The 16723-nt window shown below is 48.8% G+C and overlaps 1 protein-coding gene across 1 annotated transcript in view; it reads right to left on the bottom strand.

Moving 5' to 3' along the window:
* elovl2 (ELOVL fatty acid elongase 2) overlaps positions 1-16723 on the bottom strand; it is a 46309-nt gene that overhangs the window by 20587 nt on the left and 8999 nt on the right. Inside the window, exon 2 of the mRNA XM_078414159.1 lies at positions 2422-2485. Coding sequence (XP_078270285.1) covers positions 2422-2485 — 64 coding nt within the window. The remainder of the gene's footprint in view (positions 1-2421; positions 2486-16723) is intronic.

A 16723-nucleotide genomic window follows, 5' to 3' on the forward strand; every position in this document is an offset into this window, starting at 1 on the left:
CATTGTGGTGGTCATTGTCGTGGTCATTGTGGTCATTGTCGTGGTCATTGTCGTGGTCACTGTCGTGGTCATTGTGGTCATTGTCATGGTCATTGTCGTGGTCATTGACGTGGTCACTGTCGTGGTCGCTGTCGTGGTCATTGTGGTCATTGTCGTGGTCACTGTCGTGGTCATTGTCGTGGTCACTGTCATGGTCACTGTCGTGGTCACTGTCGTGGTCACTGTCATGGTCATTATCGTGGTCATTGTCGTGGTCATTGTCGTGGTCATTATCGTGGTCATTGTCGTGGTCATTGTCGTGGTCATTGTCGTGGTCATTGTCGACGGGCAAAAGAGAATTTCGGCGATCTGCTACGACTTTGACAGTCGCCGGCAGTCGTCTAACAAATCGCCTAAGTGGGACAGGGCCTTAAAGTTTCAAGGTGAAAGGGAAAAAACATTAACAGGAATCTGAGGGGTAACTTTTTCACACAGAGGGTGGTGGGTGTATGGAACGAGGAGCTAGATGAGGCTGGGACTATCCCAACGTTTAAGAAACAGTCAGACAGCATCATGGACAGGCTATTTAAAACTGAGATGAGAAGAAACGTTTTCACCCAGAGAGTTGTGATTCTGTGGAATTCTCTGCCATAGAGGGCAGTGGAGGCCGATTCACTGGATGGATTTAAGAGAGAGTTCGATAGAGCTCTAGGGGCTAGCGGAATCAGGGAATAAGGGGAGAAGGCAGACACGGGTTACTGATTGTGGATGATCAGCCATAATCACAATGAATGACGGTGCTGGCTCGAAGGGCAAAATGGCCTCCACCTGGACCTATTTTCTATGTTTCCATGTTTCTAAAGAGTGGTAGGTTTAGTTTCAGTTTGGTTCAGTTTAGTTTAGAGATACAGCGCAGAAACAGGCCATTTCGGCCCACCGGGTCCGCGCCGACCAGCGATCCCCGCACACCAACACTATCCTACACCCGCTAGGGACACTTTTTACATTTATACCAAGCCAATTAACCTACAAACCTGTACGTCTTTGGAGTGTGGGAGGAAACCGAAGATCGCGGAGAAAACCCACGCAGGTCACGGGGAGAACGTACAATCTCCGTACAGACGGCGCCCGCAGTCGGGATGGATCCCGGGTCTCCGGCGCTGCATTCGCTGTAAGGCGGCAACTCTACCGCCATGGAATGTATGGAACGAGCTGCCGGAGGAGTAGTTGAGGCTGGGACTATCCCAATGTTTGAGAAACAGTTAGGCAGGTGCATGGATAGGACGGGTTTGGAGGGATACGGGCCAAATGCAGGCAGGTAGGACTAGTGTAGACGGGACTAGTGTAGATGGGACATGTTGGTCGGTGTGGGCAAGTTGGGCTGAAGGGCCTGTTTCCACACTGTATCACTCTGTGACTCTAGTTGATTATTATCACGTTTATCGTGGTATGTTGAAAAGCTTTTTTTGTTGCCTGCTTTCCGGTCAATGAAAAAACTGGACATGGTCACAATCGATTGCCCGTTCACACTAACTCTGTGTGCAGGCAGCATTAATAGTTCTATTCACAAAATGCTGGGGTAACTCAGCAGGTCAGGCAGTATCTCAGGAGAGAAGGAATGGGTGATGTTTCGGGTCAAGACCCTTCTGAAGAAGGGTCTGAAGAAGGGTCTCGACCCGAAACGTCACCCATTCCTTCTCTCCTGAGATGCTGCCTGTCCCGCTGAGTTACTCAAGCATTTAGTGTCAATCTTCGTTGTAAACCAGCATCTGCAGTTCCTTCCTACACATAAGATCATAAGGTCATAAATGATGGGAGTAGAATTAGGCCATTCGGCCCATCAAGTCTACTCCGCCATCCAATTATGGCTGATCTATCTCTCCCTCCTAACCCCATTCTCCTGCCTTCTTCCCATAACCCCAGACATCCGTACTGATCCAGAATCTGCCAATCTCCGCCTTAAAATGTTCCACTGTCATCTGTGGCAATGAGCTCCACAGATTCACCACCCTCTGGCCCCTGGTTCTGGACTCCCCCAACATTGGGAACATGTTTCCTGCCTCTAACGTGTCCAACCCCTTAATAATCTTATATGTTTCGATAAGATCCCCTCCCTCCTTCCTAAAAAAAATGTCCTTTAATTCTGTCTATGGCCTCTAGTCCTGTACTCTCCCACTAGTGGAAACATCCTCTCCACATCCATTATAAGGCAGAGATCGGTAGAATCTTGATTAGTGCGGGTGTCAGGGGTTACGGGGAGAAGGCAGGAGAATGGGGTTAGGGGGGGAGAGATAGATCAGCCACGATTGAATGGCGGAGCAGACTCGATGGGCCGAATGGTCTAATTTTGCTCCTATAACTAACTGATAGTCTTATCTCTCAGCGATATATACCCAGATCTCCTGCAAACAGCCAGAACTCATCCCGAAAACACTGACTTACCTCTTTCTCCGAACATGTAGTCCACAAAGGAATTCACATGTTTGTCTAAGCTTTGGATATGGCTCTGGAAGAAATATTTACAACATTTTATGAAATTAAATTTCAAGTCAAAATATATAGACTTCACTGTTCATTATGATGCATAGAGCCATAGAGTGATAGAAACATAGAAACATAGAAAATAGGTGCAGGAGTAGGCCATTCGGCCCTTCGAGCCTGCACCGCCATTCAATATGATCATGGCTGATCATCCAACTCAGTATCCTGTACCTGCCTTCTCTCCATACCCCCTGATCCCTTTAGCCACAAGGGCCACATCTAACTCCCTCTTAAATATAGCCAATGAACTGGCCTCAACTACCTTCTGTGGCAGAGAATTCCACTGATTCACCACTGTCTGTGTGAAAAAAAACTTTCTCATCTCGGTCCTAAAAGACTTCCCCCTTATCCTTAAACTCTGACCCCTTGTTCTGGACTTCCCCAACATCGGGAACAATCTTCCTGCATCTAGCCTGTCCAACCCCTTAAGAATTTTGTAAGTTTCTATAAGATCCCCCCTCAATCTTCTAAATTCCAGCGAGTACAAGCCGAGTCTATCCAGTCTTTCTTCATATGAAAGTCCTGCCATCCCAGGAATCAATCTGGTGAACCTTCTCTGTACTCCCTCTATGGCAAGAATGTCTCGGATACGGCGTGGAAACAGGCCCTTCGGCCCAACTTGCCCGCACCGGCCAACATGCCCCATCTACACTCGTCCCACCTGCCTGCGTTTGGCCCATATCCCTCCAAACCTGTTCTATCCATGTACCTGTCCAAATGTTTATTAAATGTTGCGATGGTCCCTGCTCTCAACTACCTCCTCCGGCAGCTCGTTCCACCCATCCACCACCTCGGATTCCTATTAAATCTTTTCCTCCTTCACCTCAAACCTATGATTGATTCTCGATTCCCCTACCTTACATAAAAGACTGTGCGTCAACCCGATCTTATGGTTTTGTGCACCTCTATAAGATCACCCTTCATCCTCCTGCGCTCCATGGAATAGAGTCCAGAACCAGGGGTAGGCCATTTAGAACGGAGATGAGGAAAACCTTTTTCACTCAGAGAATTGTAAATCTGTGGAATTCACTGCCTCAGAAGACAGTGGAGGCCAATTCTCTGAATGCATTCAAGAGAGAGCTCGATAGAGCTCTTAAGGATAGCGGAGTCAGGGGGTATGGGGAGAAGGCAGGTCGGGGTACTGATTGAGAATGATCAGCCATGATCACATTGAATGGCGGTGCTGGCTCGAAGGGCCGAATGGCCTCCTCCTGCACCTATTGTCTATTGTCTATTGTTTAGTTTAGTTTAGTTTAGAGATACAGCGCGGAAACAGGCCCTTCGGCCCACCGGGTCCGCGCCGACCAGCGATCCCCGCACACTAACACTATCCTACACCCACTAGGGACAATTTTTACATTTGCCCAGCCAATTAACCTACAAACCTGCACGTCTTTGGAGTGCGGGAGGAAACCGAAGATCTCGGAGAAAACCCACGCAGGTCACGGGGAGAACGTACAAACTCCGTACAGACGGCTCCCGTAGTCGGGATGGAACCCGGGTCTCCGGCGCTGTATTCGCCGTAAGGCAGCAACTCTACTGCTGTGCCACCGTGACTGCCCGATGTCTTGTAGAAAGCAATACTGCCGGGCTGCATCACAGCTTGGTTTGAGAACAGCCCTGTTGCAGATGTTACCCGGTCCATCACACAGACCAGACTCCCCACCAATGACTCCATCCACACTTCACGCTGCCTCGGGAAAGCAGCCGACACAATCATAGACTTGTCCCACCTCCGTCATTCCTTCTTCTCCCTTTACACCATCGGGAAGAAGGTACAGGAGCCTGAAAACTGTAACGTCCAGGTTCAGGAACAGCTTCTACCCTGCAGCCATCAGGCTGTTAAACTCTATGGGGAGCTGCACCGTAGAGTTGCTGCCTTACAGTGAATGCAGCGCCGGAGACCCGGGTTCAATCCCGGCTGCGGGCGCCATCTGTACGGAGTTTGTACGTTCTCCCCGTGACCTGCGTGGGTTTTCTCCGAGATCTTTGGTTTCCTCCCACACTCCAAAGACGTACAGGTTTGTAGGTTAATTGACTGGGTAAAATGTAAAAAATTGTCCCTAGTGGGTGTAGGATAGTGTTAATGTGCGGGGATCGCTGGTCGGCACGGACCCGGTGGGCCGAAGGGCCTGTTTCCGCGCTGTATCTCTAAACTAAACTAAACTACAACCTCCAAATGGGCTCTAAACTATGACCTCTCTTCATTGCATTTGGGACTTTGTGCTTTTGTTTTGCACTAGGAATAAATATATTTGTTTTTTTAATGCATTGAACTATATTTTTGTTTTTTATGTGATCATGGCTGATCATTCACAATCAGTACCCCGTTCCTGCCTTCTCCCCATACCCCCTGACTCCGCTATCTTTAAGAGCTCTATCTAACTCTCTCTTGAAAGCATCCAGAGAATTGGCCTCCACTGCCTTCCGAGGCGGAAAATTCCACAGATTCACAACTCTCTGGGTGAAAAAGTTTTTCCTCATCTCCGTTCTAAATGGCCTACCCCTTATTCTTAAACTGTGGCCCCTGGTTCTGGACTCCCCCCAACATTGTCAAGTCAAGTCAAGTCAATTTTATTTGGAAAGCACATTTAAAAACAACCCACGTTGACCAAAGTGCTGTACATCAGTTCAGGTACTAAGAAACGAACATACAATGGCACTCAAACATAACAGCACATACATAAACAGTTCACAGTTCACATGGAACATGTTTCCTGCCTCTAACGTGTCCAACCCCTTAATAATATTATATGTTTCAATAAGATCCCCCTCTCATCCTTCTAAATACCAGTGTATACAAGCCCAGTCGCTCCATTCTTTCAACGTACGACGGTCCCGCCATCCCGGGAATTAACTTTGTGATCCTGGATTTTCCACAGTTTTCCTGCAAGGTATTCGAGTCTTTCACAGAGCGCATGGGGGGGTGAGCCAGCGTTTTAAGGGCCTGTCGCACTTAGGCAGTTTAAAGGCGACTGCCGGTGACTAGGCTGTCGCCGAACGTTCGCCGGGGTGTCGCGCGTGGGCGTGACCGTGAGGAGTCTTCAACGAATCGCAACGGATCTCGGCGCGTCGCGGAAAAAAATTCCCAGATAGAAATTTCTGGGCGCCAGCTGGCTTGTATCGTAGCTTATTGCGGGCGCTGTCTGTTGCACGCTGTCCCCAGGTATCGTAGCTTATTGCGGGCGCTGTCTGTCGCACGCTGTCCCCAGGTTTGCTGGGTTGTCGCAGATGCGTTTAGAAGCACGTAATATTAAATTAAGAAAAGCCATTTGAAGGTACCAGAAGATAGTTTTAGTTTAACCAATTTATTTACCGTCAGGACATTTGACGGGTAGATTGGAGGCGGCAGTTTGACGGTCAGGTAAGCGTGGGGATTTTCGCGATCTTTATGACCATCAGCCATTACATTTAAAGCGGGCTCCCAACCCAGATATGCAACCCAGAAACCAGATGTTTCCGAAGACGGTTCCGAAGACGATGTAAACTCTTAACCAGGTGCTAGTTTCACACAAAACGTTACTTGTATCGACCTGACTCGGCATTGTCGTGGTCATCGTCTGCCTCAGAAAGCAGTGGAGGCCAATTCTCTGGATGCATTCAAGAGAGAGCTAGATAGAGCTCTTAAGGGTAGCGGAGTCAGGGGGTACGGGGAGAAGGCAGGAACGGGGTACTGATTGAGAATGATCAGCCGTGATCACATTGAATGGTGGTGCTGACTCGAAGGGCCGAATGGCCTCCTCCTGCACCTATTGTCTATTGTCGTGGCGATCTGCTACGACTTTGACAGTCGCCGGCAGTCGCCTTAAAGATCACAGAACTGGGACAGGCCCTTTAAGTGTCGGTGGCGGATGTGGAGTTGGAACCGCGTGATCTCGGCAGAATGGGCTGCCTTGTGCAAGTTAATCCCAGGCTTGGACTGCTCTAAAACCTGGACCAGCTCCCAAAGGCATCTTAGACCCTCGACACAAGGAGCCCATTGTGTCCCTGTGCGACATTCCAGCCTTCCAGCGAGTCTATAACGCTAAACTTATTAAAAGCCTTTGTTCGCTCCATTGTGGAATAATTAGTGTCGCTCGAGGATAGTACCAAGGTGATTCAGGTCGTAGCGATTCAGATGATATGAACCCGCTGGTCAAGGTTAGCGTGAAGGGGCATTGTTGGTAATTGGCCAAATTCATCCTCATTTGTGGTCTAGTTTAGTTTTGACACACAGCGCGGAAACAGGCCCTTCGGCCCACCGAATCGGCGCCGACCAGCGATCCCCGCACACTAACACTATCCTGCACACACACAATAGGGACAATTTTACATTCACACCAAGCCAATTAATCTGCAAACCTGCACGTCTTTGCAGCGTGAGAGGAATCCCACGCAGGTATTATGTGCAGTTATGGTCTCCCAATTTGAGGAAGGACGTCCTTGTTATTGACGCAGTGCAACGTAGGTTCATGGCTGATCATTCTCAATCAGTACCCCGTTCCTGCCTTCTCCCCATACCCCCTGACTCCGTTATCCTTAAGAGCTCTATCTAGCTCTCTCTTGAATGCATTCAGAGAATTGGCCTCCACTGCCTTCTGAGGCAGAGAATTCCACAGATTTACAACTCTCTGACTGAAGAGGTTTTTCCTCATCTCCGTTCTAAATGGCCTACCCCTTATTCTTAAACTGTGGCCCCTGGTTCTGGACTCCCCCAACATTGGGAACATGTTCCCTGCCTCTAACGTGTCCAACCCCTTAATAATCTTATATGTTTCGATAAGATCCTCTCTCATCCTTTTAAATTCCAGTGTATACAAGCCTAGTCGCTCCAGTCTTTCAACGTACGACAGTCCCGCCATTCCGGGAATTAACCTGGTGAACCTACGCTGCACGCCCTCAATAGCAAGAATATCCTTCCTCAAATTTGGAGACCAAAACTGCACACAGTACTCCAGGTGCGGTCTCACTAGGGCCCTGTACAACTGCAGAAGGACTTCTTTGCTCCTATACTCAACTCCCCTTGTTATGAAGGCCAACATTCCATTGGCTTTCTTCACTGCCTGCTGTACCTGCCGTTCTGTCTAACTCCATGACTACAAATGACAATGAATTTGGCCAATGACCAATAATGCCTCTGAACACTACCTTTCCCTGATCATCCACAATCAGTAACCCATGCCTGCCTTCTCCCCATATCCCTTGATTCCACCAGCCCCTAGAGCTCTATCCAACTCTCTTTTAAATTCATCCAGTGAATTGGCCTCCACTGTCTTCTGTGGCAAAGAATTCCACAAATTCACAACTCCCTGGGTGAAAAGGTTTCTTCTCACCGCAGTTTTAAATGGCCTCCCCTTTATTCTTAGACAGTGTGTGGCCCCTGGTTCTGGACTCCCCCAACATTGGGAACATTTTTCCTGCATCTAGCTTGTCCAGTCCTTTTATAATTTTATACGTTTCTATAAGATCCCCTCTCATCCTTCTAAATTCCGGTGAACACTAGCCCAGTCTTTCTTCATATGACATCCCAGGGATTAACCATGATCACATTGAATGGCGGTGCTGGCTCGAAGGGCCGAATGGCCTCCTCCTGCACCTATTGCCTATTGTCTATCAGATCCCCTCTCATCCTTCTAAATTCCAGTGAATACAAGCCCAGTCGACCCATTCTTTCCTCATTCAGTCTCGCCATCCTGGGAATTAACCTCATGAACGGCACGGTGGCGCAGCGGTAGAGTTGCTGCCTTTTTACAGCGAATGCAGCGCCGGAGGCTCAGGTTCGATCCTGACTACGGGCGCCGTCTGTACGGAGTTTGTACGTTCTCCCCGTGACTTGCGTGGGTTTTCTCCGAGATCTTCGGTTTCCTCCCACACTCCAAAGACGTGTAGGTTTGTAGGTTAATTGACTGGGTAACTGTAAAAATTGTCCCTAGTGTGTGTAGGATAGTGTTAATGTGCGGGGATCGCTGGGCGGCGCGGACTCAGTTGCTGCCTTATGGCTCCGGAGACCCGGCTTCCATCCCGACTGCGGGCGCCGTCTGTACGGAGTTTGTACGTTCTCCCCGTGACATTCGTGGGTTGTCTCCGGGCGCTCCGGTTTCCTCCCACACTCCAAAGACGTGCAGGTTTGTAGGCTAATTGACTTCTGTAAATTGTAAATAGACCCTAGTGTGTGTAGGATAGTGCTGGAGTACGGGGTGATTGCTGGTCAGCATGGACTCGGTGGGCCGAAGGGCCTGGATCTACACTGTATCTCTAAACTACGGTGGCACTAGGGTTGCCAACTGTCCCGTATTAGAAACATGGAAACATAGAAAATAGGTGCAGGAGTAGGCCATTTGGCCCTTCAAGCCTGCACCGCCATTCAATATGATCATGGCTGATCATCCAACTTAGTATCCTGTACCTGCCTTCTCTCCATACCCCCTGATCCCTTTAGCCACAAGGGCCACATCTAACTCCCTCTTAAATATAGCCAATGAACTGGCCTCAACTACCTTCTGAGGCAGAGAATTCCACAGATTCACCACTCTCTGTGTGAAATTTTTTTTTCTCATCTCGGTCCTAAAAGACTTCCCCCTTATCCTTAAACTGTGACCCCATGTTCTGGACTTCCCCAACATCGGGAACAATCTTCCTGCATCTAGCCTGTCCAACCCCTTAAGAATTTTGTAAGTTTCTATAAGATCCCCCCCAAATCTTCTAAATTCCAGCGAGTACAAGCCGAGTCTATCCAGTCTTTCTTCATATGAATGTCCCGCCATCCCAGGAATCAATCTGGTGAACCTTCTCTGTACTCCCTCTATGGCAAGAATGTCTTTCCTCAGATTAGGAGACCAAAACTGTACACAATACTCCAGGTGCGGTCTCACCAAGGCCCTGTACAGCTGGGACATCCCGTATATTGGGTTGAATTGGTTTGTCCCGTACGGGACCGCCCTTGTCCTGTATCTGGCCCGGGGGACGCTGTAGGTCCAGACACTGTGGGCCCGGACACTATAAGCCGGATAGTGTAGGCCCGGACACTGTAGGCCGGACAGTGTAGCCCCTGACACTGTAGGCCCGGACACTGTAGCCCTTGACACTGTGGGCCCGGACGCTGTAGGCCCGGGGGCCGCTGTAGATCCGGACAGTGTAGGCCCGGGCGCCGCCTAACAGAGGTTGCGTAGCAACCCGCCTCCCGGCCCAGGCGGCCACCATTGGTGGAGCGGGAGCACGTGGCCGCTGGCTGGGTGAGGTCACGTGGGGCACGGGGTGGTGACGTCACCTTGCCCTTTATTTGGGAGTAAGAAAGTTGGCAACCCTAGGTGGCACTCTCTAAACGAGCGGCACGGTGGCGCAGCGGTAGAGTTGCTGCCTTACAGCAAATGCAGCGCCGGAGACCCGGGTTCCATCCTGACTACGGGCGCCGTCTGTACGGAGTTTGTACGTTCTCCCCGTGACCTGCGTGGGTTTTCTCCAAGATCTTCGGTTTCCTCCCACACTCCAAAGACGTGCAGGTTTGTAGGTTAATTGGCTTGGTAAATGTAAAAATTGTCCCTAGTGGGTGTAGGATAGTGTTAATGTGCGGGGATCGCTGGGTGGTGTGGACTCGGTGGGATGAAGGGCCCGTTTCCGCGCTGTATCTCGAAAGTTTAAAGTCTCATTTTATTGTTCTATTACTCAGTTCAAATGACAATCAAACGCTCCTGGCTCTTTAATGGAATCTCAGAGGGAAACAGCAACGGATGAGGCAAATGATCAGCTAATTGGTCACAATATCAGAAAAAAACTCTTAATATTCGTTGATTAATTGCATGGTGTCCTTTACAAAGAGTCACAGAGACACAGAGACGGAGACACATAGACACAGAGACACAGAGACACAGAGACACAGTCACAGAGACACAGAGACACAGTCACAGAGTCACAGAGACACAGAGACACAGAGACACAGACACACAGAGACACAGAGACAGAGTCACAGAGTCACAGAGACAGAGTCACAGAGACACAGAGACACAGAGACACAGAGTCACAGAGACGGAGACACAGAGACACAGAGACACAGAGACACAGAGACACAGAGACACAGAGACACAGAGACACAGAGACACAGAGACACAGTCACAGAGACACAGACACACAGAGACACAGAGACACAGAGACACAGAGACACAGTCACAGAGACACAGAGACACAGAGACACAGAGACACAGAGACACAGACACACAGAGACACAGAGACACAGAGACACAGAGACACAGAGACACAGAGACACAGAGACACAGAGACACAGAGACACAGAGACACAGAGACACAGAGACACAGAGTCACAGAGACAGAGTCACAGAGACACAGAGACACAGAGACACAGAGTCACAGAGACAGAGTCACAGAGTCACAGAGACAGAGTCACAGAGTCACAGAGACACAGAGACACAGAGACACAGAGACACAGAGACACAGAGACACAGAGACACAGTCACAGAGACACAGAGACACAGTCACAGAGTCACAGAGACACAGAGACACAGAGACACAGTCACAGAGACACAGAGACACAGAGACACAGAGACACAGTCACAGAGACACAGAGACACAGAGACACAGTCACAGAGACACAGAGACACAGAGACACAGAGACACAGAGACACAGAGACACAGAGACACAGTCACAGAGACACAGAGACACAGAGACACAGAGACACAGAGACACAGAGACACAGAGACACAGAGTCACAGAGACACAGAGACACAGAGACACAGTCACAGAGACACAGAGACACAGAGACACAGAGACACAGAGACACAGAGACACAGAGACACAGAGTCACAGAGACGGAGACACAGAGACACAGAGACACAGAGACACAGAGACACAGAGACACAGAGTCACAGAGACACAGAGTCATAGAGTGACACAGTGTGGAAACAGGCCCTTTGGCCCAACTTGCCCACAACGGCCAACATGTCCCATCTACACTATCCCACCTGCCCACGTTTGGCCCATATCCTTCTAAACCTGTCCTCTCCAAATGTTTCTTAAGCGTTGCGATATTCCTAGCCTCAACTACCTCCTGCAGTTTGTTCCATCCACCCACCACCCTCTGTGTGAAAAGGTTACCACTCAGTTTCCTATGAAATCTTTTCCCCTTCACCTTAAACCTATGTCCTCTGGTCCTCGATTCCCCTACTCTGGGCAAGAGACTCTGTGCATCTACCCGATCTAATCCTCTCATGATCTTGTACACCTCTATGAGACCACCCCTCATCCTCCTGCGCTCCAAGGAATAGACTCCCAGCCTGCTCAACCTCTCCCTGTAGCTCAGGCCTTCGAGTCCTGGCAACATCCTCGTAAATCTTCTCCGCGCCCTTTCCAACTTGACAACATCTTTCCTATAACATGGTGCCCAAAACTGAACACAATACTTTAGGTTAGTTTTTTTTGTTTCGTTTAGAAAAGAAAAGTGCAGGAAAGTCCGAGCCAACCATCGATCACCATACACTATAGACAATAGACAATAGGTGCAGGAGGAGGCCATTCGGCCCTTCGAGCCAGCACCGCCATTCAATGTGATCATGGCTGATCATTCTCAATCAGTACCCCGTTCCTGCCTTCTCCCCATACCCCCTGACTCCACTATCCTTAAGAGCTCTATCGAGGTCTCTCTTGAATGCATTCAGAGAATTAGCCTCCGCTGCCTTCTGAGGCAGAGAATTCCACAGATTTACAACTCTCTGACTGAAAAAGTTTTGCCTCATCTCAGTTCTGAATGGCCTACCCCTTATTCTTAAACTGTGGCCCCTTGTTCTGGACTCCCCCAACATTGGGAACACGTTTCCTGCCTCTAACTTGTCCAACCCCTTAATAATCTTATACGTTTCAATAAGATCCCCTCTCATCCTTCTAAATTCCAGTGTATACAAGAGAGAGCTAGATAGAGCTCTTAAAGATAGCGGAGTCAGAGGGTATGGGGAGAAGGCAGGAACAGGGTACTGATTGTGGATGATCAGCCATGATCACATTGAATGGCGGTGATGGCTCGAAGGGCCGAACGTCCTACTCCTGCACCTATTGTCTATTGTCTATTGAAGGGCCTGTTTCCACCCAGTATGACTCCATGACTTCCCAACATGCTACACAAGACCTAGACAGATTCACCATCCTTTCGATGAACTGCAAAAGGGAGAGAGGGTTCTGAAGGACATGAGAGCAAGGAGGATTATGTCACGTTGTAGGTTCGATGGCCTCATCTGTACAAACCCAGCCTGGATAGATGCTGTATCGTGTGGCAGCAATTTCCTCCTAAGCCTGATTAATAAAACAAATCTCGTGACATGCTTTATTTTGGCTGCTATCATATCACGAGACGTGTTTTATTCATCAGGCTCAGGAGGAAATTGCTGCCACTTGATACAGCATCTATTAACCTGTTTGGTCTCCTCGATCAACATCATCTTCAACAACAACCTCCGTCTTCTCAGGCCTACGGGATCTCATAAGGCCATTCATGATAGGAGCAGAATCAGGCCATTCGGCCCATCGGGCCTACTCCGCCATTCAATCGTGGCTGATCTATCTCTCCTTCCGAACCCCATTCTCCTGCCTTCTCCCCGTAACCCCTGACACCCGCACTAATCAAGAGAGAGAGCTAGATAGAGCTCTTAAGGATAGCAGAGTCAGGGGGTATGGGGAGAAGGCAGGAACGGGGTACTGATTGAGAATGGTCAGCCATGGTCACATTGAATGGCGGTGCTGGCTCGAAGGGCCGAATGGCCTCCTCCTGCACCTATTGTCTATTGTCTATAATCAAGAATCTGTCAAACTCCGCCTTAAAAATTTCCACTGACTTGGCCTCCACAGCCGTCTGTGGCAATGAATTCCACAGATTCACCACCCTCTGACTGAAGAAATTCCTCCTCAAATCTCCTTCCTAAAAGAACATCCTTTTATTCTGAGGCTGTGCCCTCTGGTCCTAGACTCTCCCACCAGTGGATCTTATTGAATCATATAAGATTATTAAAGGATTGGACACGTTAGAGGCAGGAAACATGTTCCCAATGTTGGGGGAGTCCAGAACCAGGGGCCACAGTTTAAGAATAAGGGGTAGGCCATTTAGAACGGAGATGAGGAAAAACTTTTTCAGTCAGAGAGTTGTGAATCTGTGGAATTCTCTGCCTCAGAAGGTAGTGGAGGCCAATTCTCTGAATGCATTCAAGAGAGAGTTAGATAGAGCTCTTAAGGATAGCGGAGTCAGGGGGTACGGGGAGAAGGCAGGAATGGGGTACTGATTGTGGATGATCAGACATGATCACAGTAAAATGGCGGAGCTGGCTCGAAGGCCGAATGGCCTACTCCTGCATCTATTGTCTATAGGCAGGAACATCCTCTCCACATCCACTCTGTCCAAGCCTTTCACCATACGGTAAGTCTCAATTAAACCTCCTTATAAACTCCAGCGAGTACAAGTCAAGTCAATTTTATTTGTATAGCACATTTAAAAACAACCCACGTTGACCAAAGTGCTGTACATCAGTTCAGGTACTAAAAAACGAACATACAATGGCACACAAACATAACAGCACATACATAAACAGTTCACAGCACCCCCTCAGAGGGCCTCAAACGCTAGGGAGTAGAGATAGGTTTTGAGCCTGGACTTAAAGTAGTCGATGGAGGGGGCAGTTCTGATGGGGAGAGGGATGCTGTTCCACAGTCTAGGAGCTGCAACCGCAAAAGCGCGGTCACCCCTGAGCTTAAGCCTAGACCGCGGGATAGTGAGTAGCCCCAAGTGGGCCGACCTGAGGGACCTGGAGATAGAGTGGTGGGTTAGAAGATTTTTGATATAGGAGGGGCAAGCTCGTTTAAGGGTTTGTATGCGAATAGGGGGAGCTTGAAGTTGATTCTGTACCGTACTGAGAGCCAGTGTATGCCCAGTGCCGTCAAACGCTTGTCTTGTGTTGTAGTAAATAGCCCAATAGTGAAGTCACTGTTTTCCCCTATGAAGTAAAATGATCGTCAATTATGTATTTTTTATAGGCCACAGGTTATCGAGTTTCCCACTCCCGTTTCTGCGCTCCACCCCCCTCTCACTACAGTGCACACACACACACCTCTCTCCCACACTTTACTTTAGACTTTAGAGATACAGCGCGGAAACAGGCCCTTCGGCCCATCGAGTCCGCGCCGCCCAGCGATCCCCGCACACTAACACTAATCCGACACACCATCTAGGGACACTAGTTTTATCATGTCTACCAGGCCAATTAACCTACAAACCTGTGAGAATCTATGCTATTAGTTGATATAGTTAATTAGAGATATTGATATTTTGTTGTAGTTGAGATGGTTTCTTTTGTTGTTTTAGCTAATAATACCGGCACGGTGGCGCAGCGGTAGAGTTGCTGCCTGACAGCGAATGCAGCGCCGGAGACCCGGGTTCCATCCCGACTACGGGCGCCGTCTGTACGGAGTTTATACGTTTTCCCCGTGACCTGCGTGGGTTTTCTCCGAGATCTTCGGTTTCCTCCCACACTCCAAAGACGTACAGGTTTGTAGGTTAATTGACTGGGTAAATGTAAAAAATGTCCCTAGTGTGTAGGATAGTGTTAGTGTGCGGGATCGCTGGGCGGCGCGGACCCGGTGGGCCGAAGGGCCTGTTTCCACGCTGTATCTCTAAATCTAAAATGAATGCTTATTTTCAGTGGAAAGCAGTAAGATGGATGCTTGTGGCAGAAATGTTATCCTTGGGAACAGAATGTGTTTGTCCCTTTATGAATGATAAAGAGTATGCTGAAGAGTAGGGGCTCTTGTTCTTAAATTACTCCCCCACTCCTCTGTCTGACTGTGAGAGTGCTTTGTATTAAAACAGTAACCAAGGTTGTGCACCTGCGAGATAAAGAAAGTTTCTTTCTTAGTAACAACTCCTTATAAGGGTGCGTGTGAAAGTAGGAAAAGTTTTGAATCCACTCTAGGTAAATTGACGCGTTTCCCCAAAAGCATGTGACTTATATTAATAGACAATAGACAATAGACAATAGACAATAGGTGCAGGAGGAGGCCATTCGGCCCTTCGAGCCAGCACCGCCATTCAATGTGATCATGGCTGATCATTCTCAATCAGTACCCCGTTCCTGCCTTCTCCCCATACCCCCTGACTCCGCTATCCTTAAGAGCTCTATCTAGCTCTCTCTTGAATGCATTCAGAGAATTGGCCTCCACTGCCTTCTGAGGCAGAGAATTCCACAGATTCACAACTCTCTGACTAAAAAAGTTTTTCCTCATCTCCGTTCTAAATGGCCTACCCCTTATTCTTAAACTGTGGCCCCTGGTTCTGGACTCCCCCAACATTGGGAACATGTTTCCTGCCTCTAACGTGTCCAACCCCTTAATAATCTTATATGTTTCGATAAGATCTCCTCTCATCCTTCTAAATTCCAGTGTATACAAGCCTAGTCGCTCCAGTCTTTCAACATATGACAGTCCCGCCATTCCGGGAATTAACCTCGTGAATCTACGCTGCATTCCTTCAATAGCAAGAATATCCTTCCTCAAATTGAGACCAAAACTGCACACAGTACTCCAGGTGCGGTCTCACTAGGGCCCTGTACAACTGCAGAAGGACCTCTTTGCTCCTATACTCAACTAAATGGTTTGGTTTCTGAGCATGTGACCTGTATTAATGATTTTGTTTCCTCTGTAACCATGGGAATTGTATTAGATTTGTAATTGGTCCTTAATTTTAATCTGTTACGCCCCTTTTTCCCTTCTGCATACAAAAGTAAACAATGGTGGAAAAGTTGTCCCTCCCGTCCCCTGAGTTGAGATCTTTCCAGACACGAGTATTGTGTCTGGAGATCGTCACGGGAAGAACCCCACGGTGGAATAAACCTGATGTGCTCATCCAGTATTACATGTGACTATTCAGACTGAAGGTAAAGAACTTGATTTATCACCTGCGCGTCTTTGGAGCGCGGGAGGAAACCGGAGATACCCGGAGAAAACCCGTGCAGGTCACGGGGGAGAACGTACAAACTCCGCACAGGCAGCGCCCGTGGTCAGGATGGAACCCGGGTCTCCGTCGCCGTGAGGCAGCGACTCTACCGCCGCGCCAACGTGACGCCCCTCTTCTTCCGAGTGATGGTGAACTAGTCGAGAAAAGGATTTCCAAATCCTGTATTATTTTGCTTTAGCTTTAAATTTGCTTACGGTAGAGTTGCTGCCACAGAAGGCTGTGGAGGC

Source organism: Rhinoraja longicauda, chromosome 2 (genome assembly GCF_053455715.1).
Source record: "Rhinoraja longicauda isolate Sanriku21f chromosome 2, sRhiLon1.1, whole genome shotgun sequence".
NCBI lineage: Eukaryota > Metazoa > Chordata > Chondrichthyes > Rajiformes > Arhynchobatidae > Rhinoraja > Rhinoraja longicauda.